The 24,113-nt window shown below is 37.2% G+C and overlaps 1 protein-coding gene across 3 annotated transcripts in view; it reads right to left on the bottom strand.

The window, feature by feature from the left end:
- NUBPL (NUBP iron-sulfur cluster assembly factor, mitochondrial) overlaps positions 1–24,113 on the bottom strand; it is a 331,583-nt gene that overhangs the window by 297,588 nt on the left and 9,882 nt on the right. Inside the window, exons 2-4 of one of the 3 annotated variants that reach the window (XM_063651518.1) lie at positions 22,613–22,748; positions 11,075–11,222; positions 8,252–8,286 (exon numbers count right to left, since the gene is read on the bottom strand). In XM_063651518.1, coding sequence (XP_063507588.1) covers positions 8,252–8,286; positions 11,075–11,222; positions 22,613–22,627 — 198 coding nt within the window. In that variant the 5' untranslated portion in view covers positions 22,628–22,748. Of the gene's footprint in view, positions 1–8,251; positions 8,287–11,074; positions 11,223–11,744; positions 11,913–22,612; positions 22,749–24,113 lie in introns of those variants that run through there. The other 2 variants (XM_054448311.2, XM_063651519.1) reach the window with 2 other exon arrangements.

The raw sequence follows: 24,113 nt of genomic DNA, 5'->3' as shown, positions 1-24,113 counted from the left end.
GAAGAGGGCCAAGTAGAATCATGGAATACAGACATACACCCCATAACAACAGTTCAGTCAACAATGGACTGCATATACAACAGTGGTGACATAAGATTATAATGGAGCTAAAAGATTCCCATTGCCTAGTGACGGCACAGCCATCATAACATCACAGCACAACACATGATTCACGTGTTCATGGTGATGTTGGTGTAAACAAACCTACTGTGCTGCTACTTGTACAAAAGTGTACATTAATGCCCTAGGCCTTCACATTCACTCACCACTCACTGACTCACCCAGAGCAACTATCAGTCCTGCAAGCTCTAATCGTGGTAAGTACCCTATGCAGGGGTACCATTTTTTATCTTTTATACTGTATTTTTACTGTACCTTTTCTTTATTTAGATACATAAATACTTACCATTGTGTTACAAACGTCTACAGTATTCAGTACAGCAACATGCTATACAGGTTTGTAGCCTAGGACAAATAGGTTATACCATATAGCTTAGGTATACAGTAGGCTACACTATCTAGCTTTGTTTAAGTACACTCTATGCAATTCATACAAAAATGAAGGCGCCTAATGATGCATTTCTGAGAAGGTATCCCCATCATGAAGTAAAGCATGACCATACGTCATCTTTTAAGAAGCAGGAAAAGAACTGTGTGTAGGCCACTAAGTCGCAACAAACGCCTCCATCCCATACCACTTCTCACAAAAAATAAAGTAAAACGAAACTTTACACTTAATACTTCCAAATCTGCCTGTGCAATCACACATATAGCAAACATTTACCATGTATTTCCTAAGTCATAAGGCATTGCGCTAGCTGCTAAGGGTAGCCAAGAATAAAGACAACCTAGTTCTTAATCATAAGAATCTAGCTAGGCCGGGCGTGGTGGCTCATGCCGGTAATCCCAGCACTTTGGGAGGCCGAAGCAGGTGGATCATGAGGTCAGGAGATTGAGACCATCCTGGCTAACACAGTGAAACCCTGTCTCTACTAAAAACACAAAAATTTAGATGGGTGTAGTAGCGGGTACCTGTAGTCCCAGCTACTCGGGAGGCTGAGGCAGGAGAATGGCGTGAGCCCGGGAGGCGGAGCTTGCAGTGAGCCAAGATTGCACCACTGTACTCCAGCCTGGGTAACAGAGCACGACTCCAACTCAAAAAAAAAAAAAAAAAGATTCTAGCTAAAATAGGAGCAATACACCAAGTATGTTAAGAGCACAGGATCTAGGTTGGCATTCGAACCTTAGCTCTGCCATTTACTTTCTGGGTGACTTGAGGCAAATTACTTAACCTATAGGTGTTTCCGCTTCCTCAACTACAGTGGGGATCACAATAGTACTTATTCCCATAACGTTGCTGTGAAGAGTAAATGAACTAAGAACCATGTCATGAAGATTAAAATAGTCCATGGAAAGCACATATAACAGTGCTTGACACATAATGAATGCTCCATGAAAGCTAGTTATTTCCTATTATAAAAATTATCAGAATGGCTGCATGAGTGCAATAATAATACAAATCAACAGTGTTACTGGATTTCAAAAGATGAAGAAAGGGCCAGGCTGGGCACAGTGGCTCACGCCTGTAATCCCAGCACTTTGGGAGGCCGAGGTGGGCAGATCACCTGAGGTCAGGAGTTCGAGACCAGCCTGGCCAACGTGATGAAACCCCGTCTCTACAAAAAATACAAAAATTAGCCAGGCATGGTGGTGCTTGCCTGTAATCCCAGCTACTTGGGAGGCTGAGGCAGGAGAATCACTTGAACCCAGGAGGCGGAGGTTGCAGTGAGCCGAGATCACGCCACTGCACTCCAGCCTGGGCAACAGACTGAGAGAAAAAAAAAAAAAAAGACACTCACTTGGCAGGAATTCAGAGAACACTTCAATGAGCTGCTGAGCTGCCCTTCTGAGCAAGGCTAGCTCATACAGTGCCTTTGTGTGAATTACAAAGCAGCCCATGGGTGCACATCTTTTTTTTGACAGATCATAAACAAGAGAACAAGAGGTGCACATCAAGAGGAGGGTAGCCTGCATTTCCATCATCACTCAATCCCCTTAACAAGCATCCTTATGCAGGATATAACCAGCACAGCCATATAAGGAAGCCTGAAAGATAGGACACATAAAGCTGGTGAAAGATAACACAAACATTCCAGTAGACAAGTAGAAGAATGACTGTAAGCTATCAAGAATCGTATATCCAGCCTAGACTGGCTTTGGCAAGTAACCCAGATTAGCTAGAGCATAGAAGCCATTTAGAAGAATAGCTAAAGATAAACCCAGAAAGGTAGATTGAAGCCAGATGGCAGAGGATATTGAATATCAGCAAAAGCATCCAGCTATGACTCTGAGCAAGGGAGTAACGTGATTTCAATAGTGAGAGAAGTCTGGCATTATGTACTAGAAGGATTTAACTAAGTACAGGCAGGTAAAAGGTCATTGCAGTGGGGTGCTAGTCTATGAGCTCCTCAAAGGCAGGGATTCTGTGTCTCATTCCTTTTTGTATCTTCAGAACTAACACAGCACTTGGGACACAGTAGGCACTCTATAATTGTTTGAGGTATAAATGAATGAATGACCAAAAAGTAGCATGTGCCTTAATTAAAACAGGAACAGTGGAAATAGAACAATACATACTAGAAAAATATTGTAGAGATAGAAAAAGGAATATTTGCTTGCTAATGAAATGTGGCAAGGATATTAGGGGAGAATCAATAAAGACTGTAAAACTGATAAATACTATGTGGATTGCATTACAGGTTTCTGTGAGAATCAAATATAATTATGTTCACGAAAATGCTCTACTTAAAACAATACTGCTTTACTCTGGAATAAAAGCTACTCATCTTGGGCAGATTTACTACTATATTTGACACTGAATATATCTCATCACTTTAAAACATTTGTCTTCCTTTTGTCTTCATCAGATTATAAAACCTTTAAGAGTACACTGGTGTCTGCTCTGTTATGAAGCAATATTAATAAAACCTTATTAAATGTTGCTTTAATTAAACTTTCTCACAAAAGAAACTATTAAACCAATTTCAACTATATACCAAAAAAAATAGACACATACACACAGACATACACTTATATAAAAATACAACATATTTATATATACGAAACACTTGTGAATGTAATCTCAGCAGGCTATAAGCTTCCATAGTATATGTTTATTTTTCTTTACTTTCTGCCGGTGTCTGGCAATGAGTGTTAGAGGTGCTCAATAAATGTTTGTTGAACTAAAATGAACTGAAATGAACTGACTTAGGAATCTCACAGAGCTTGTCAATGGTTTCTGATGGTCTTTAAGTTTCCCTCTCCCAGTCTCAGTGCTCTTCCATACTGTGCATCAAATTTATGCCGTAAAAGAATGAGATCCATAATAAGGATGTTTTTAAGAAAGAGAAAAAAGAAAAATCAAAAAATAAGATTGTCAATATATAAGATCAGTGGGTACCATTAAGGTCTAACAACTGGCTTGGGGTAGTGGGCATGATTTTCAGTGTTTGCCAATTTCCATGGTTTAAATATTCCCATCATAGGCCTATTTCAAGCTAACAACATGATATGAGTTGGTTTGCAAAATTCACTGAAAATTTAACAATCAGCTGTCACAAGCCAGTATGCACTGGCTCAGGCACACCATGGGTTGCAATATTTATATGCATGGTACACATGATCCCCAAATTTTGCTCTGCAATACTACCCATCCACATCCTCAAAGGAAAGTACAAAAGGCAAGGAAAAAGCAGGAAAAATCTACACCCTATTCCTATAATGCTTTTAAAACCTCAATGCAGGACAGGCATGGTGGCTCACACCTGTAACTCCAGCACTTTGGGAGGCAGAAGTGGGTGGATCACTTGAGGTCAGGAGTTTCAGACCAGGCTGACCAATATGGTGAAACCCCATCTCTACTAAAAATACAAAAATTAGCTGGGTGTTGTGGCGGGCACCTGTAATCCCAGCTGCTCAGGAGGCTGAGGCATGAGAATCACTTGAACCCAGGAGGCAGAGGTTGCAGTGAGCTGAGATCACACCACTGCATTCCATCCTGGGCAACAGATCGAGATCTTAAAAAAAAAAACAAAAAAAAAACACCTCAATCTACAAGGTAGAGGTAGTCTTCTTTTGAACTGGGCATATGGTCCAGCCCAGAAATTCCTTTAGCCTAAACCAGTGACATTCAAACTTTTCTGATCATGTACCCCAATCAGTTTTTTAAAAGGTATTTGGGCATACATCCTCAATATGTTAATATATTTGTTTATACATTATATTAGAGCTACTATACTAATACCATATATAAGGTATATACAAACAAATATTAAGATAAAAATTAATTCAAATAGAAAAGAAAAATGTTCTGCCCACATCCCAATGGACTGTCTTGCAAATCTCCCCAGGGCTTACACAATCCACTTCAGATATTACTAAGTACAACATGAAAAGTAAAATGAATAGCTTCCTGGACCTGTTTCCCCTAGGCCTACAACCTTATCTTATTAGATCTTGCCACTCCATGAAATATCTTGCTTTTATTATTATTTTGACATCACTCTAGTATATCAACTTTGGAAACAAAAGACATCATTCTATTTATAGCATTCTATTTTTAGTAGCAGCATTTCAATTTACAAAATATAGTAATTCTCAATCACTGAAGATGTCAAATCCTAGAAAACGTAGCATTCCTGAGTGTGATGTTAATATCATCCTCAAACAGTTGTTGGCCAAAGATTCATTTGATGAATCCAATTTTTCTGAAATAGACAATTCTGATGATTCAGACAATTCTAATGTTAGTTCTGTTTAGAAATAACTCCAAGAAGAGTTTTTATATTTTATTTTCACATTGAAAATCAGTCAGATTTGGTTCAGCCTCAAAGAGCGTGTTTATGTAAAGTTAAATGAGCGCTGACAGCGAGCTGTACTTTTTTTTTCTAAACAGGAAATGAGTTAACTTTTTTTTCATCCTTTGATCCCTTATTACATAGTTACTTCACATTATCTGTAAGACTCAAAGCTTTGGCTGCAATGATAACCAAATTAAAAGAGGTTCACACCTACAATTTAGCTACCTTCCCATCCATTGAATTTTCCGTTTCCTTCCTTAAGGAAGACAGGGTCCTTTTTCTAGGGTAACTAAGTGCTGTCATTAAAATTACTAGGAATAAAACCATATTCCTGGCTCTTATCTCAATACGGTTGCCTAAACATATATGTTTATCTCCCTTCTCTTCCAAATTCCATTGAAATGACAAGGAAACAAAATAGTCTAAAACTAAATAAAACCATAACCACACTAGAAAACAAAAGAGGGTGACATTAGCAGATTAGAAGCGAAAAATTCTAGATCCATGGTTCTTAACTTTGGCATGCATCAAAATCGCCTAGGGGGTTGGTTAAAACACAGAATGCAGATCTCTATCCCCAGGGTTTCTGATTCAGTAAGTCTAGGGTAGGGCTTAAGATTTTACATGTCTAACAAGTTCCCAGGTAAAGCTGATTCTGCTGGTCAACAGCCACATGACAAGAACCATCCTAAGTAAGTAGAGGTCACTAAGAAAAACACTTTTTATTAATTCCAATTAGCATCCTCGGAGAGATTCAAGAGAATAGTACAACCCTTTTTTTTTTTTTTTTTTTTGGAACAGCAAGTGGAAAATAAGAAATAGTTCTGGAAAATTGGAAAAAAATATAATTTCCAAATGAAAAACAAAATCAGAAGAACCTAATAACAACTAAAGTCCAATACAGCAATGTGAAAAATGTCAAAGACATCTTTCAAAACACAGAGCAAAAGACAAAGAGATCAAAATATGACAGAAAAATTAACAAGCATAAAGGTCAGTATCTACCTAATAGGTTTCTGGAGACAGAACAAACACATCACAAAACATAATCAATGAGCAGAAGAAATTTTTCCTATGCTGAAAAATACTCAAAGCTTGATATTGCAGGGCCAAATCCCACGCAGGTTAAGCCAATAACTAGATGCATGTTTGTGGCAGTTTTAAATGTAAAAGACATAAAGAAAACCTAAACTCTTTGAGAGGGAAAACACTTGTTATTACAAAAGAATATGAATCAGACTATCATCAGACATTTCATTAGCATGCTAGAAGAAAACGGTATGTTGTTTTCAAAGTTCAGAGAGGAAATTATTTTGAACCTGGAATTTTATAGTTAACTAGAATCTAGTTAAACTATCAAATAACGAAGATAAATTAAAGACACCTTTGGAAATTAAAGAAATAAGCAAATTTACTTCCTATATGTATTAGTTTCCTACTTCTATAAAATATTATCACAGAAGTCCAAATAGATCTCAGTGAGCTAAAACTAAGGTGTTGGCAGAATTACATACCTTCTGGAAGCTTTAGGGAAAAATCAATTTCTTTGCCTTTTCAAGCTTCTAGAAGCTGACTACATTCCTTGACTAGTGGTCCCCTTCTATCTTCAAGGCCAGCAACAGTGGATTGAATCCTTCTCTTATCAAGTCACTTTGACTCTGACCTACCTCCATCTTTCATTTATAAGGATCTTCAATTGGACCTAGCCAGATAATCTAAGATAATCTTCCCATCTCAAGATCTTTAATTTTGCTGGTGTTAGTCACACCAGCAAAGTTCCTTTTGGCAGGAAAAGTAACATATTTACAGGTTCCAGGAATTAGGATGTGGACACTTTTGGCAGGCCATTGTTCTGCCTACCAAACCATATAAGGACTCAAGGGTGTCCTTCAGAAAAACAAAAAAAGAATTCAAGAAAGAGGATAAGATGGGATACATGAAAGTAGGTCCCCCATAAAAGGAAGCAAGTTGAAAAAACATTTTTTAAGAAAAAATTTTATCTTGATATTTGAATCTTCTCTTTCTAGAAGCACAACTTTAGAGAAACTTAATTACATTTTCTTCCCTAAAAGTCCTTTTATGCTACCTGTTTCTATGGTGAATAAAATTTACATAACCAAAATATTATAAATCTTATTAGTTTCCAATTTTCAGAAATATACAGCCAAGCATCAGAAGACATGAATATCTATGTCTAGTTCTGGGGTCTAGCAGATTCTGGACTCCATATACTGATACCATACTTACAGAGATACCACACATTATTTTTTCATATGTGCTATTTATTAGAAACTGAAGTTACACAGTAAGGGTAGAAAATAAGTTAGAAGTATAGCCACAGTTAAACATATTAAATGATTCTTGCCTGTATTCTATAAAATAGGTATGAAGGAGAAATTAAAATCAATTCTGGAACACGTGTGTGCCTTTTCATTAAGTAGCTGATAATTTATGGAGTTGCAAATAAGTTCAATGTTAATTTTTATTTTTTTAATATCTAAAAAGATAACATCCAACAATAATGAGACTATGAAAAATTGATACTCCCATAGACTATAGCTGAATTTTTTTTTCTTCTCACAAGGAAAAGAATGGAACTGAAATTTTTTACAAGCAAACTTTTAGGAGTACAATTTAAAGTAGGAATATCTTTTGACCTAGTAGTTTTACTCCAAGGAATCTATCCCACAAAAATGTCATTACTTAGTATATAAGAATACTATATAAGAACTCCACCATAGCGTCATTTAGAGTAGGGAAAAAATGGGAACCAACCTAAATATTTCATCAAATGGGAACCGGTTAAATATATTATCATTGACCATTAATGCAGCAGCCATTAAGAATGAGGCACATCATGGAAAGATGTATGCACACACACATACATGTACATTGTTTTAGATTTTTGTATGGAGAAAGGAAGAGCTGAAAGGATATACATAAAACTGTAGCCTAAGTTAATTCTCTGGAACAGAAAGGAATGCATAAACTTTCAGTTTGCATCACACACGTATTCCATTTGAATTTTGTTTTAATGGATATGCACTACTTTTAGAATATCTTTCCCCTTAAAAAAACTTAATTCCTAACACTTAAAAACTGAACCCAGAATAATGCTTCTGTAAATCATAAAGGCAAAACTGGTTTAGGATATAAAGAACATCAAAGCCTCTTGTGGGATATATAGCAAACAATATATGGTCAACACTTAAATACATTATTATTATTAAATGTAACCAGTAATGATGGCAGCATTGAGTTCCTTAAAGATATGCAACTCACTACAACCACACTATAGCTTCTGACAGAGTAAATAAAAAACACCAATATGCTCTTTATCATTGCCTTAAAAACGTTTTAATAAATTAGTATTTCTATTAATAAACACCTACCGAATCATTTGCTGCTAGTGCAAGTGCAAGATTCACTGTAAGAAACAAAAAAAGTAAGTGAATTTAGTAACTTTCCTTCTATTAAAATTCATTTTATCTTTTAATATTTTCATGTAATTTTTAATAATTTCATGTAATTTTAATATTTTCATGTAATAACCTAAGCATATAAATTTTTAACATATATCCCTTACTTGTAAAGAGCAAGCACATGGAGGAACACAGAAAGTAAAAAGAAAAGTAAAAAAGTAATTTTCCAATAAATGCAATAGATGTATGCCCCAAAACTAACATTTTTAAAAATCCATTGCTGTTACAATTTTGTTCAAATAATCCACTTAGTTTTTTAAAATCATGTTAATATATAATTCAATTATTTTCAAAAGCATATTTTATAGAAAAATTGTCTTTTTATTTTTAAAAATGTACACAATCTCATTGCCTTTCATTTATGATTACTATGCTCTGTCCCCCAGGCTGGAGTTGGGACCACAGGTGCGCACCACCACACCCAGCTCTTTTTTTTTTTTTTTTTTTACAGACAGGGTCTTGCCATGTTGCCCTGGCTCAAGCAATCCTCCCACCTCAGCCTCCCAAAGTGCTGGCATTACAGGCATGAGCCACCGCATCCTGCCCCTACTGCCTTTTAAAAATAAATGCTGATATTGCAGGAGTTCCAAGTACCTAATTCATAAATACTCATGTATATGAAAAGCTGGACTACTGTGCACAGAGGGAAGGGAAAAAGGTAAAAGGTAAGAGAGTAAAATGTGTTCCCAAACTGCTTATACTGATGAATCCCATAAAGAAGGAAAGCAGTAGTCCCAAAGCCAGCTTTAGCCCAGCAATAGGAATATGCTACATCCGAGAAGAGTAACACAATTCAAAGACTGATCAACAAATAGGCGCTCATAATGTGAATCACATTTCCTTACAGAACAATGCTATAAACAATGTCAGGGTTATTTTCTTCAAACTAGTTAAGAGCATAAATTTTTAAGGCAGACCTGGTTCAAATCCTAGCTCCGCCACCTTCTATTGTGTACTCTTGAGTAGGTTATTTTACCCATAAGTCTGTTTTCTCTTCTATAAAATGAAAACAATGCCTACTTCATAACTGTGGTCAGGATTAAATGAAATATTGCATGTAAAATACTTAGCCTAGGGCACAGACTTGATAAATTCGTTTTTATAAGTTATAAAATTCTGAATTTCAGGTACAAGATAGGTTACACATGATACAACTTTAAGGCAGAAACTTTCAGAGGGCAATTCATTTTAGAGTTAGGTTCTTCCTACGTTTAAACAATAGAATCACTGAGCATATTTGCATTAGTCAAATGTCATCATTCTAATCTAAAACATCTCTAGCATGTATATTCAAATGGGAAGTATTTTGAAGTAGTTTGAGGCAGGAATAAATACATATAAGGAAAAGAAATATATTAATAATACCAATAGAGTTACATAAAAATAACCTATTTTTAAGACTTAGATATGCTCACAGAGCTGTTATGAAAAAGTATGGGCTAGCTTTTCGGGACAGATGGTATAATGTTAACAGAAAAAAAGTGAGAAAGGGACATTTACTGAAGCAGCCATTACGTGTCACATGTTGTACACTTTCTCATACATTTTCCTGTTTAAATGCTTTCACATTTCACGGCAACAATCATCTTCCAACTAAAAATAATAAACAAACAATCTTAAACAAGTGCCAGCCTACAGACCCAACAAATTACAAAACCCAAAGAACTTATGGCTACAATCATGAAAACACCTTCCATCCTTATCCAGTTCAAGTAATCACAGAGCATGCAAAAGGATTCAAACCACTGAAAACTGGAAAATCTACTCCAAAAGGTTCTAGAACCAAAAACTAAGAGCTTCTAAATTTTAAAAACAACCAGATGGATTGTAAACCTTTAGGAAAGAAAGGAAAAATGTGCAGGAGAGCGCATGAATTCACCAAGAACAGATGATTAATTTTTTTTAACAATATGGTGTCTATCAAATAGTAATGGACTAGGGATCTACTACAAATACAATATTTGGTAAATCTTAACTTTTTCAAAACATCTGACAAATTCTTCCACAATTCCCTTCTGATAAAAATGGGGAAAAATGAGCTAATAGGCGTGGCGCAGTGCCTCACACCTGTAATTCCAGCACTTTGGGAGGCCGAGGGCGGGCGGATTACGAGGTCAGGAGATGGAGACCATCCTGGCTAACACGGTGAAACCCCGTCTCTACTAAAAATACAAAAAAAAATTAGCCGGGCGTGGTGGTGGGCGCCTGTAGTCCCAGCTACTTGGGAGGCTGAGGCAGAAGAATGGCGTGAACCCCGGGAGGTGGAGCTTGCAGTGAGCCGAGATCGCGCCACTGCACTCCAGCCTGGGCAACAGAGCGAGCTTCCGTCTCAAAAAATAAAAAACCAAAAAAAAAAGTTACTAGATGTTTTAAAAATAACAGCAACCAATTATTGAACAATAATAAAAACTAAGCTAAGAGGTTAGCTTGTGCAATTTGAATAACCATCTTATGAAAGAAGTTATCTCCATTTTACAGTTAGGTGAACTGAAGATTTGCTGTACAATCTGACCACTTTTTCCTGAGTTAAGGGGTAGGAGACCCGGCTAGTACCTAGTTTTGTCTAACTCCAAAATCTAAGCGTCTACCCGCTACCAACTCCTGAAACTAAGGAATCACATGTTAGGAACTTCACAAATAAATTTTTTAAACACAAAACTATAATTTTAATACTGTGCACTTGCCTGTTGACATAAGTTCTTAATCAGGAATAGAATTAATATCCTATAATACCTGCAGTAGTAGATTTTCCGACTCCACCCTTTCCAGAAGCCACAACTATAACTTGTTTAACACCTTCTATCGGTTTCTGCTTTGGAAGTCCTCGGGACATGATTTGTGTTCTTCTTTGTTTTAGGGTTTCACTCCCGGCGCCAGACAACTTTTAAAAAAAATAATAATAAAAAGCCGTTTTAAATAAGCCATCTCCATCATCACGCTGCAAAAGTAAAAACAATCTGGGGTTTGCAATTAAGAGGGCTTTCTTTTCTAATTCTGCTCATCTTCACTATGGAGACATTTACCTACTACTACTGATAACAATTGTAAAGACACATTGCTTAAATTGAAATTTTTCTACCAGGATACACTGAACATTTAAAAATGTAAAAACGCTGCCTCTTTACGGAGATAAGGTTTCCACGTGTTTTGCTTTTCTTCAATCTATTTGCTAAATAACCCAAAGCCAAGAAACCAATGTAGAATACCACATCTACGTTCTAACTGTGTTTCAAGTCCCGCCACGCCTCAGCCTGAGTCTGCCTGAAAAGTAGGCACGTCCAGCACACTGGGGGTCTCAGGAACTGAGGCGAGTCTTTGGCAAGAAGCAATGCCAGGGCATCTGCGGCCCTGCAGCCCAGCATCTCTGTCAGCCCGCTTCCCCCTGCCCTGCAGCACCACGGACCTGGCGCCCACAAACCATCGCTCGGCTTCCCCCAAGCGGGGCAGTGGCCCCGCCACCAGTCCGGAGCGACACTCCACCAAAAAGCAGCAAACGCTGCCAAATCCCCATGACGCGGAACGCTGCTGTGAGCCCTGCTGGAAAACTGTCGCGGGCGGCGCGGAATGACGACGTCACGTAGCAACGCTCGGCTTTCTCTTCCTAGCAACCGGTCGTCTTTGGGTTTGTTCGCTCAGGAACCCAATCTGCACTATCTTGTTTATAGCCAGCTACAAACATTTTGCAGCGTTTTACTAAACGTTTGTGAAGTGTTGTCATATACAACATCTCTTATGATACTTACAGAAGTCCCTAGGTAGACAGAAGACTTACTAGTATACTCTTTTTATGGACAAGAAAACGGAGAAAGTTTAAAGACACTTGACCCAGCTTAACAAAAGTAGGAAATGGGGAACCTTGAAAATGACTGCAGGATTTCTTACTAAGCAGTATATGGTCATTTAAATACCACCACCGTTAAGGATTTTACCTTTTTATTTTATTTTTTCCTGTGTGACCTACAGTGAGAGTCTGTTTTGCGTTGGTATTCATGGCTTGTGCTCCTGACAGTTCCCTGAGAGGTCAGGTTGCTTTACCAGACTTGAAAAAGTTTAACTAAATCAGAAAATAAATCTAATGAGGCAAGTTTTGCTCAAGAAGGAACTTGAGTAAGGAGGTGGAATTTATCTTGGTGGAAGAAAGCAAGTATCCCTGCATACAATGCAGTTGAGAGAGAAAGCTCGCAAGGTGATGCCCAGACCTAGATAAAGGATCCTTTGAGGTAAGGGACGGTTTATACTCACATATTCTTCCTAATACTCTCTAGGGTTGATTTTTATTTCTTTCATTTGCTTCTTAGATAGATCATTCAGCTTATTTTGCTCTAATCTGATCTTTAATTTCCTTATCTTTAATACAGGCATAATGTATCAACCAAAAAGAATTACTGTGAGGATTAAATGAGATTTACCAGCAAAGTACATTCTATTTAGTAAGCTCTGAAAAAACATTCAGTTCCTTGCTGTTTCTCCTTCAGTCCATCCTGCAACATTATTGTTTCACTCAGCTTTCTTTATCTTATAATTTTAGCTTATTTTTATATCACTTTCTAATTATATTATTTTATGATGTTTTCTCAACTATTAATTTTTATAAACTGAAGGCCAAAAGCATAGAGATAAGGGTAATAGCCATCAGAATAATCTATTCACTAAACAAGAAATGCTGAATATCTATTTCTTTCCAGATAGCTTTGCAAGTTCTTCCAGACTTAAGACTCACTTATTTAACAAATATTCGTTGAGCAACTACTATGTACCAAGTACTACAGTAGACTTAAAATATTCAGCATTGAGACCGACATAATTCCTCCACTAAAGGACTTTATAATCCAGTGCAAAAGACAGAATAAGTTAACAAAAAAATTGCAGTATAATAAGTACAGGAGAAAAGCATTGAGTGATACAGGAGAAAGGACAAAGTGATACAAAGAAAGGGCACTCAATTCAATCAGGGGAAGCTTCTAAATAAGGTAATATCTAAGCTGAATCCTGAATCTGAATAATGTGTAGAAGTTAGCTGGGAGAATGGCAAGGAGATTGTTGTAAAGAGGTTAGAAATGGACTGCTAAGTCTAGGCATGGTGGCTCACGCCTGTAATTCCAACACTTTGGGAGGCTGAAGCAAGAGGATTGCTTGAGCCAAGAGTTCAAGGATGCAGTGAGCTATGATTGCACCGCTGCACTCCAGCATGGGCAGCAGAGTGACACCTTGTCAGAAGAAGAAGAAAGAAGGAAGGAGGAAGGAGGAAGAGGAAATTAAAAGGAGAAGAAAGAAGAAGAAGAGAGTAGGAGGAAGAAAGATGAAAGAAGAGAGAAAAGAAGAGAGAACACAAGAGGAGTAGAAAATACATTTCTTTTCTGGATTGTTAAGAACTGTAAATGATCTGTGCAGCTTAGGACAGAGTGACTGAAAGAGATGAGGATGGATGAAGGTTGGTTAGATGGAGGTTGCCTAAATCAAGAAAGGCTGTATATATCCTGTAAAGAAATTTGGACTTTATCCTAAGGGAAATATAGAAGGATTTTAAGCAGGAAAGTAACATCAGATTTGTGTTTTAGAAATAACACTATGATTACTGGGTTAAAAAAGAAATGGATCAGTGGGGCAAGATCAGAGACAAGGAGACATGAGGTCTCTCTCTTGAAGGCTTGACTTAACATCTCTAAATTTCACTTTGTTATCAATAAAATAGTTAATACCTACTTGTGTGGTTGTTGTGAGGTTGAACTTAAGATAATGCATGTAGAACACCTGTCACATAGTTAGTAATTGTTAGCTATTGTGGTAATTATTGGTTGTGTAGAGGTTTATGACATGAGCAACTAGATGAATTCCCTGAGAGAAAACATAAGAGGAGAAACAAGTGAGAATAATGTTTGTAGAAGTCTGTATCATTACTTTGGTTTACCTTTCCCCAGATTAAAATTTTAGGAGAGTAGTAGAGATGTTTCCTCTCCAAAAAACACTGACACACATATACATATCCATGGCCTCTTTTCAAAAGGGTATTCTCCTTTGGTCCTAAGAATTGCTAAGTCATTTGATCCCATTCCCAAGGTCACTAACTGGACTAAAGACTGATGTACAACCAAAAAATGGACCAATCAGATTAATTCTCCAGAGAGTTTGGAAAATAAAAGTAACAGATGTTAGTCAATCTTAGTTTGTCTTTGAGCTAATGCGGTTGAAATTACTATTTTCTACTATGTGCACACAGAAACAGATAAAGCCAATGCAAGAGAGAAGAAGAAAGTAGATCATAAGAGACCATGTTACCATAGAGGAAAGGGAGAAGAGCTGCACTGGTTCATAACTTTTCAGTTCCTGGTTCCAGTTCATAATGAGGTTCAACCGGACTTCCTATCCTTAAGTCCATAAGATATACTTACATCCACCCAATAAATTTACTGTCTTAGTCTAATTTGGATGGGTTTCTGTGTATTTGTAACTATGCTGAGATATATTTTTAAATATCTGTCAAGAATTTTCTCCCTATAGTTCCTTGTATCTCACATAGCCCTTCCCCATTTGGACAAATTATATGGAATCATTTTCTGACACAGCAAAATGTCTGACCCAATAAAAATGTCAGAGAAAAGAGGTTGTTTTCTTGGTTTTGAATTTTGGAAGTTGGGACCTTTTAGAAGAATGGAGACAGTTCTGGCAAAGACTATAGATTGGAAGACCTACATAGTGATATAAAAACATGATTTCTTGCCTATATTAGTTAGGATTACATTTGGCTGCAAGTAGCAGAAAACTCTACAGTTGTCTTAAACAAGTAGGGGTATATTAGTCTTATATGAAAAGTTCAGAATTATATCACAGAGGTCCAATACAATGAATCCATAGTGCCGTCATGTTCCAAATCAATTCTTTTTGTTCCATCATCTTGGTATCCTTGGTATCCATTTTCATCCCTTCATAGTCATGAGATGTTTGTTGTACCTTCAGGCATCAAAGCTATGTTCCATATAGGAAGAGAAGGGAATGACAAAGAGCATTTCCTAGTGAGCCTTTGCCTTTTTTATTCAGGAAAGGAAGACACACACACACACACACACACACACACACACACACACACACACACACATCCGATTGGCTAGAACTGGGTCACATGACCATCCTTAGACCCAAGAGAAACTGAGAAATTGAGCATTTAGAGCTCTCTAACCTATAGAGTAGAGGAAAGCAATGGAGAATGTGACTGGAAGTGGGTAGTCAATGAGCCAAGTTAGTATCTGTCCTAGACAGACTATATCAAGTTTCCTGGGATTATGAGGGATGAAGAGAATCTGAAGAAAACTGAGAACTTAAATATCCATGGGTTCTTGTACCAGTCATTTGTAATTGGCTAACCCAATGAGGTAAAAGGAAATTTTTCTGGGAAGTTTCTGAGAAAGCTCTTGCTTTTCTGATTGAGTAGAACGTAGTTGGTGCTAACTCCTTTTTCCCACCTTGACCGTGGATGTGACATGGAGATGTGGCAGTCATCTTGTGAACATGAAAAGCACAATAATGACAACCACAATAACAGAAGCCAAAAGCTGAGGAAGACAGAGGAAATATGGCAAGAGGATGAATTCTTGGCAGTATAACTAAGCTGCTATACCAGTCCTGGTCTGCATTTCCAGACCTCTGGTTGTATGAGATATTTAAGCCACTGTTGGCTAGGATTTCTGTTATTTGGGAATAAGAAGGACTCCCATACTCTGAGACTACCTCTCTCCTGTTCACCCAAGATTAATCTCTAGTGGGGAGGGGGGACAACAGAACCCCAAATCAGCTTGGGGGATGTGAAAACAACAGAATCAATGTCCCCGTTACCAGGTGGAGCTCGGTGCAGTGGCAGAACCACAGAATAAGAATGGTTGAGTGTTATGTTTAGGCAGATAGATAGACCTGAATGAGCCACAAAGTGGCTAAGAGAATGCTGATCCTAAAGAGTCCTTAAGGTCAAGAATTAGGGAACACTTGGCAACAATCTGCATGGTTAGGTATTAGCATCTCCATGGATGCTGGTATGCATAGATAAATACCTTGAGGATGAAATTCACCTCGGCATGTGGCTATTTGGACACTGCATAGGCTGTCTGTGACTTAGCTACAATCCTGGTGGAATCTGTATTGAACAAGATTTTCCCCCACCCTGACAGAAATTTATAAATAAATAAATACTGATCAAAATAAACAAGATTCTTTTGAATATCTCCTAATTATGTGTAGAGTAATACCTTGTATTGTTTTCTAAAAAGGAAGGATTTATACCTGTTAGGTTGCCCCTCATTCCTCCCAAAAGACAACCCTTCTTAGGTGACTAAGGACTCACTGAAATTTCAGATTCCCTCACAGATAAGAAGTCTATCTCATTCCCTTTCCATAGGCCTCCCTTGCTCAACTCACTAAGGAAGAATAGGGTATCTCAGACAGTTTCTGTCTCTGTTGAATATACTGAATAAAGCTCAGAAACTTATTTCAGTTCCTTTAGTTTGGGGTTACTGTCCACAACTGACCTTCTCATCCTGTCCAAAGGCTCACCAAAAAGAAAACCTTATCCCATCTATGGGACTTGTCTAAATGGCAACCCCCTTAATTGACCCTACTTTGCCTCACGCTGTGATTTGTTTTCAAACCTCCCTGTTCATGGCTCCAAGCATCAAACTGTCTCTTAGCTACATTGAATACTAATTTGCACATTAAAATATAGAATAAATCTGTTTAAGTGAATAGCTCCCACAATGAGCCACTCTCTCAATATGAAATGTGATCGAGAAATTCATGGCCTTTCCCATATCAAAGACTTTGCTGGCCTTTCAGCATCTTAACTCACATGAACTAGTCCTGTCAAAGAAGTTCCCCATTCTTATAATTTAAAATTACATAAAGGAAATGTATGTATCTTTGTAGATGGGATAGACTTCAGAGAATATGCCTCAAATGACTAAAAATACACCTCTATACTTTGACAGGATGTGTTTCTAAATGCCCATATCCAAAGCTGAATAAATCATGAATGATTTGACATTTGAATTTCTGATTCGCAAGACTGAACTGAATCCTTGGACAAAGGTCACAGGCTTGCTTTATACCTGAATATAGTCTCTGATTAATGTTTAAAGCTTCGAAGAGCCCATCCTGAAATAGGAGCCACACAATCAGAATTTGGAAAAAAAATTTGTCACCAAAGACAAATATTTGTGACACACAGAACCCCAGAATTCCCATGTTTTTGCTTTTTCATTTTCTCCAGTACCAAACGAGTATTCCTTTAGCCAAGCCCCTCCCACCTTTCAATTCTTAGAGACTAGAGAACATAAGTTTCTACAAGACTTTGCTGAAACCTTACTTCATTAGGTATTCAGAAGAGGATTTTCCTGTTTTTACTTTAGAGGACATACCAAGGACAATGACAGAGACCCATCATGATACTAAGCATTCATTTCAGCTCATGTGAAGTTCTATTTTCTTCAGGGAAAATGAGATAATGTAGATGTTTGTCTGTTTTATGCTGCTACCAAAATGTGAGGATGTTCTCTATAATCGTGTGGATGGATAATATCTTACCTACTTGGTGTTCTGGTACCCAATCTTGTTGATTCATTTATTAACCGTTTCTATTTAGAATTTATTAACCATACATAAAGGTATTATACATGATATGTGATAAATACAGCAGGTCCAGAATTCATTAAATCGATTTATTTATTTATTCATTCATTCATTCATTCATTCATTCATAGAGACAGGGTCTTCCCATGTTTCCTAGGCTGGTCTTGAACTCCTGAGCTCAGGCAATCCTCCCACCTCATCCTCCCAAAATGCCAGGATTACAGGCATGAGCCACCGTGCCTGGCCCTGTTCAATCCATTTATATGAGTGAGGAACTCCTATAACTTACTGTAATCTCTCAAAATACATCCTATATTCTCATTTAGAGCAATAGAGCAGAAATACAAACATCAAGGATTGTAACATCAATTTATTCCAGGGTAGACTGGCAAACTTAAAAGTGTGATGTTTGTCTTCTGTCTTTCACACAGCTCTGTCACTGCTTGTAGTGCTCCAATTCATACCAACTATACTTATAGGCACTATTTGGGTCTATTTTCCACAGCATCTTCTGTGACTTAACTATATAATGTTTGGAAAGAGGATTTCCCTGACCATCTATGATACTAGCTTTGTAAATCCTATTAAAGACTGTCAATTAACCATAACTCAATAATCCAAACACTATTGAAGTGATAACTACTCATCTTTCTCATGCTTTTCCAGTCTTTGTTAGTCTTCAAAACAGACAAAGTGTTTTTGCATATAAGATGTTAATTTGGAGCATAATTGTTTTAAGGAGTGTAATAGCTAGTGTTCTGACCTGGTTAGAAATTCGAACAGCTCTTTTAGATACCTGATAAAGTTTTGTTAGTTAATCAAAGGCTTTACTATATCAATGCCACATTTAATCTCTTTTGCAAATTTCTAATCATGTGCAAGAATTTCTATTTTGTTTAACCATGGCTGTTTTTGTGGGGGAACATGCTGGCAATGTGCTGTTGAGAATTTCATTTTCCATAGATACCTGTTACCAGTATAACAAAATTGATAGCATTTGCTGATGAAATGCACTACTGAAAAAAATTTTTTTAAGATTTGTATTTTTCTCGAATATTTTTCTGAAATACAGCTCTTTACATCTTTTCCAGGGTCTGATGGGAGGCTTTCTCATTTCATAGCTGACAGCATTGGAGACAGAGCAGAATCATAGAAGAAGAAAATAATGTACTTAGTACCTTGGGCTTATTAGTTTGTGATACTATATAGCTAACTGGAAATTCTATTAAGCCATTCCCACCAATTGCTTCTGGATTATAGAATTAGTTAGATATGAATTGTTAATGAGCATCTGAGTTTACCCTCTCTTTTCACTCTGCCATATGTCAAATTAATCCATTCTTTTTCAACAGACTCTAAGATGGCCCCCAGTGATCCTCATCTCTTGGTATTCTCACCTTGTGTAAGTCCCTCCCGAGAGTGAGCAGGACCTAGAACTTGCTTCTAATCAATAAAATACAACAAAACTGATAGATATCATTTCTATGATTATATTACATAACATGGTATATCTGTCTTGCTAGGAGACCCTCAACTGGCTCTGATAAAGCGAGCTATCATGTTGTGAAATGCCCTGTGGAAAAGCCCATGTGGCAAAGAACAGCCAATAGCGAACAGAGAGCTGATGCCCTCAGTCCAACAGCCTGCAAGAAACTGAATTCTGCCAGCAACCATGTGAGATTGCAAGCAGATTCTTCCACGTAGTCTTGTGAGAGATCATGAAGCAAAGGACTCAAGTTGTGCCTAGATTCCTGACCCACAGATACCGTGTGATAATAAATGCATATTGTCTTAAACCACCAAGTTTGTGCAATTTTTATGCAGCAATAGATAACTAATACTCAATAACCTAGATTTTAATAAGTGTCTACAGTCAAGGTATAGTTTCTTGTGAGCAATTCTTTTTTGCCATTTGTGGAAAAAATTGCACATTTTGTTACAAAATTAAAACCTTTGTGTATTTTGAATCTTTGTTGAGAGTTATTAAATATTATTAACTGTTAATAATTCATTCATTTTATAATATTAATTGCCAACCCCCATAAAATAATATTTTAATATTAGATACTAGAGAATAGAGACATTTGTGAAACAAAGAGATTCTTCAATCTGCTTTCAGTGAATTGAAGAATCTCTTTGTTTCACAAATCAAATTCTATTTTTCTTAGTAATGGTTGAACCCACTCAAGTCATTTCCAAGTGAAAGAAAAATTAAACATGATTGGCACATATACACCAAGGAATACTACGCAGCCATAAATAATGATGAGTTCATGTCCTTTGTAGGGACATGGATGAAGCTGGAAACCATCATTCTCAGCAAACTATCGCAAGGACAAAAAACCAAACACAACATGTTCTCACTCATAGGTGGGAATTGAACAATGAGAACACATGGACACAGGAAGGGGAACATCACACACCGGGGACTGTTGTGGGGTGGGAGGAGCGGGGAGGGATAGCATTAGGAGATATATGTAATGCTAAATGACCAGTTAATGGGTGCAGCACACCAACATGGCACATGTGTACATATGTAACAAACCTGCACATTGTGCACATGTACCCTAAAACTTAAAGTATAATAATAACAAAATTTTAAAAAAAAGAAAAATTAAACATGGTTATAATTCTTATTCTGCTCTTCTCTCCATGACCAGTCTTCTCTTCAGTGGTTATATAAGAAATCATTTTCATCTCCATTCTCTGTCTACATTAGCAGTTTATCATCATTCTTCAATTATGTAAGTAATATGGATACAAGTATGAAGAAGGCAATTTTTTGTACATAATGTATAAACAAAAAGTAATACAAACAAGAATTTTCCAGTGACACCCTAAATAACTGCTAACTGCACATTGTAAATCAGCCTAGTTCATGAAAAAAGATTCAGTACATATGAAGCATTCAATTAATCATACTGCACACATACCATATAGTTATCTAAACCCAAGGAAAAATATGATTAATGCTATTATAATCTTTGGAGACAACCAAGTCAATACTGCAGACAACACTGCAGATTTTGTTCCTAAAAAATCTTCATAGAATCTTCATTGAACCATAATCTGTACATTTCTCATTTTCTCCAGCTTTATTAAGGTGTAATATAATTGATAAATAAAAATTGTATATATTCATTTTCACAACTGCCATGAGATTGGCAGGGCAGTTATTATTAGTCCTATTACTGCATATGGAAATGAGGAATCAAAGAGTTTATATTATTTGTTTTAGGGCAAATTGCTGAAAGCAATATGGAGCTGGAGGTCTCTTATTACCTATACAGGACTACTGCATGCTACTGACAAAACAGTATTCCATTAGGACGAGCTACCATAAGAGAGGCGCCTGGGGGAAATAACACTACTTCTGCAGAAAGAAATCTGAATGCCTACTTCACGACTTAATTTACCTCTAAGCTTCTCATATAAATCTGAGTTTCATTAGTTTTAGTTAAAAGTAATTTATTTCAGAAGCCCATAAACATATGTAATGTCCTTGTTTTGAACTGCATTGAAATTGCATTTTAATTTATAAGGTATTCAAGTTTTTATTAACATATATGTTTTGTCCCAATTATAATAGTTTATAATCCCTCTACTCTTCCTAATTCCATCATTCCTTGAAATTCTGTCTCAAATTTTTCTTTTTCTATAAAGACTTCTCTGATAATTTCATCAAGCATTAAACTTCACCTTCCTTAACAGTTAACATTTTATTTAATAGAACATGAATTTAAGGTGCAGTTTGATTGCTTTCATTTTATAAATTTAAGTTAGCAATGCTAGCCTATGTCAAGTCTCTCTTATACAATCTTTTTTTTTTTTTTTTTTTTTTTTTTTTTTTGAGACAGAGTCTTGCTCTGTCACCCCTGCTGGAGTGCAGTGGCACGATATCAGCTCACTGCAACGTCTGCCTCCCCGGCTCAAGCGATTGTCCTGCTTCAGCCTCTGGAGTAGCTGGGATTACAGGTGCCTGCCACCACACCAGCTAATTTTTGTATTTTTAGTAGAGATGGGGTTTCACCATGTTGTCCAGGCTGGTCTCAAACTCCTGACCTCAGGTGATCTGCCTGCCTCGGCCTCCCAAAGTGCTGGGACTACAGGTGTGAGCCACCACACCCAGCCCCTTTTACTATTTTCATATGTCTTCTATTACATAGAGCTATGTGGTATTTGAGGAACAAAAGTATATTATAATGATAATTTATATCACCTATATGTAGCACAGCACCAGGTACATTGAGGGGGTCAGGAGTTAGTGAGTTCTTAGCTATTATAAAAGCAATGCATACTGGAAATATCAGTGGAGTAGAGAGATAGAAAAGCCTGGGATGTTGTCAGAACTCTGCTACTAACTAGCTGCATGGCCTCAGACAAATCATTTAACTCTAAATCGATTTACTTCATACACCATGAAGGGATTAAATGAAATAATCCATAGATTCTTCTTCCAAGCTCATATTGAATTAAAATAAGAACTGAAGAGAACAAAGTTGTGTAACTTCACCGTTCCTAAAATACTTTTGAGGAAATAAAGGCAAATAGTTTAGAGATCCTGCAGACCAGAAAAAGCACAAGGTATATTTTCTTCCTTAAAGAACACAAATTGAAGCGTTATAAATGGATTTTTCACCTTTACCATCATTTTCACCTTACCTCTATTCTCATCATTTGTTCATCTTGGGAATAGTTTCTTGTCCACCTTTTGGGAACTAGATTATTGACTTTTCATGTTCCAGGGAGTCTGCAACTCTGACCCCAGTTTCAGTCAAAGAAATTGTTGTCCAAAGTCCTTCCGAGTAAACAACACAAAATAGAAGTATTTTGTAGACTATTATAGGCTCTCTTCTGCCTAAAACACAGAAGGCTGATCAGACCCTGTTTTCCTTTCGCCAAAGTATTAAAATACATCGACCAACATAGACATCCATTCCTGAAAATCTCAAATTAAAAATATCAAAGTCAATGTTACTTTCATGCTATCTATAGATCAACAAAACCCCAATCATAATCCCAGCAATTAATGAGCCGATTCTAAAATTTCTTGAGAAAGGGCAAAATGAGAGCATTTACTCCTGACTTAGGAGTGATCAAAAGTTGCTTAGATGTGTCACAGAATGCAAAAGCCATTTTAAAACATGTACAAGTTAGGCGTGATCAAAATTTAAAACTTCTGCACATCAAAAGATCCCATTAAGAAAATGAATAGCCAATTTGCAATAGCCACAAATAAAATAAACTTAACCAAATAAACTTAACCTAAATAAAATAAACTTAACCTAGGAATAAACTTAACCAAATAAGTGAAAGATCTCAGCTGGGCACAATAGCTCACACTTTTTAAGGGTGAGGCAGGTGGATCACTTGAGCCCAGGAGTTTGAGACCAGCCTGGGCAACACGGCAAAATCCCCTCTACTGAAATACAAAAAATTAGCCAGGCATAGTGGTATGCACCTGTAGTCCCAGCTACTCGAGAGGTTGAGGTGGGAAGATCACCTGAGTCCGGGAAGTTGAGGCTACAGTGAGCCAAGATTGCACCCCTGTGCGCCAGCCTGGGCAATGGAAGTGAGACCATCAAAAAAAAGAAAGAGGGAGAAGAAGGAGAAGGAGGAGGAGGACGAAGAGGAGGAGCAGGAGGAGCAGGAGGAAGAGAAGGAGGAGAAGGAGGAGAAGAGGAGAAGAAGAAGAGGAAGAAGGAGAAGGCGAAGAAGTTGATATGGTTTGGATTTGTGTATCCACCCAAATCTCATGTTGAGTTATAATCCCCAATGTTGGAGGTGGGGCCTGATGGGAGGTGATTGGATCATGGAGGCAGATTTCCTCCTTTGGTGCTGTTCTACTGATAGAGTTCTTATGAAATCTGGTTTTTTAAAAGTGTGTGGCATCTCCCCCATCTCAGTCTTCCTCCTGCTTTGGCCATGTGAAGATGTGTCTACTTCCCCTTCACTTTCCACAATGATAACTTTCCACAATGATTGTAAGTTTCCTGTGGCCTCCCCAGCCACACTTCCTATACAGCCTGCAGAACCATGAGCCAATTAAACCTCTTTTCTTTATAAATTACCTAGTCTCAGATATTTATTTATAGCAGTGTGAGAATGAACTAATACAGATCTCTAAAATGAAAACTGTAAAACATTGATGAAAAAAATAAAG

Source organism: Pongo pygmaeus, chromosome 15 (assembly GCF_028885625.2).
Source record: "Pongo pygmaeus isolate AG05252 chromosome 15, NHGRI_mPonPyg2-v2.0_pri, whole genome shotgun sequence".
Lineage (NCBI taxonomy): Eukaryota > Metazoa > Chordata > Mammalia > Primates > Hominidae > Pongo > Pongo pygmaeus.
Note: the sequence above shows the minus strand (reverse complement) of the source record. Positions and strands in the feature narration are given on the sequence as shown.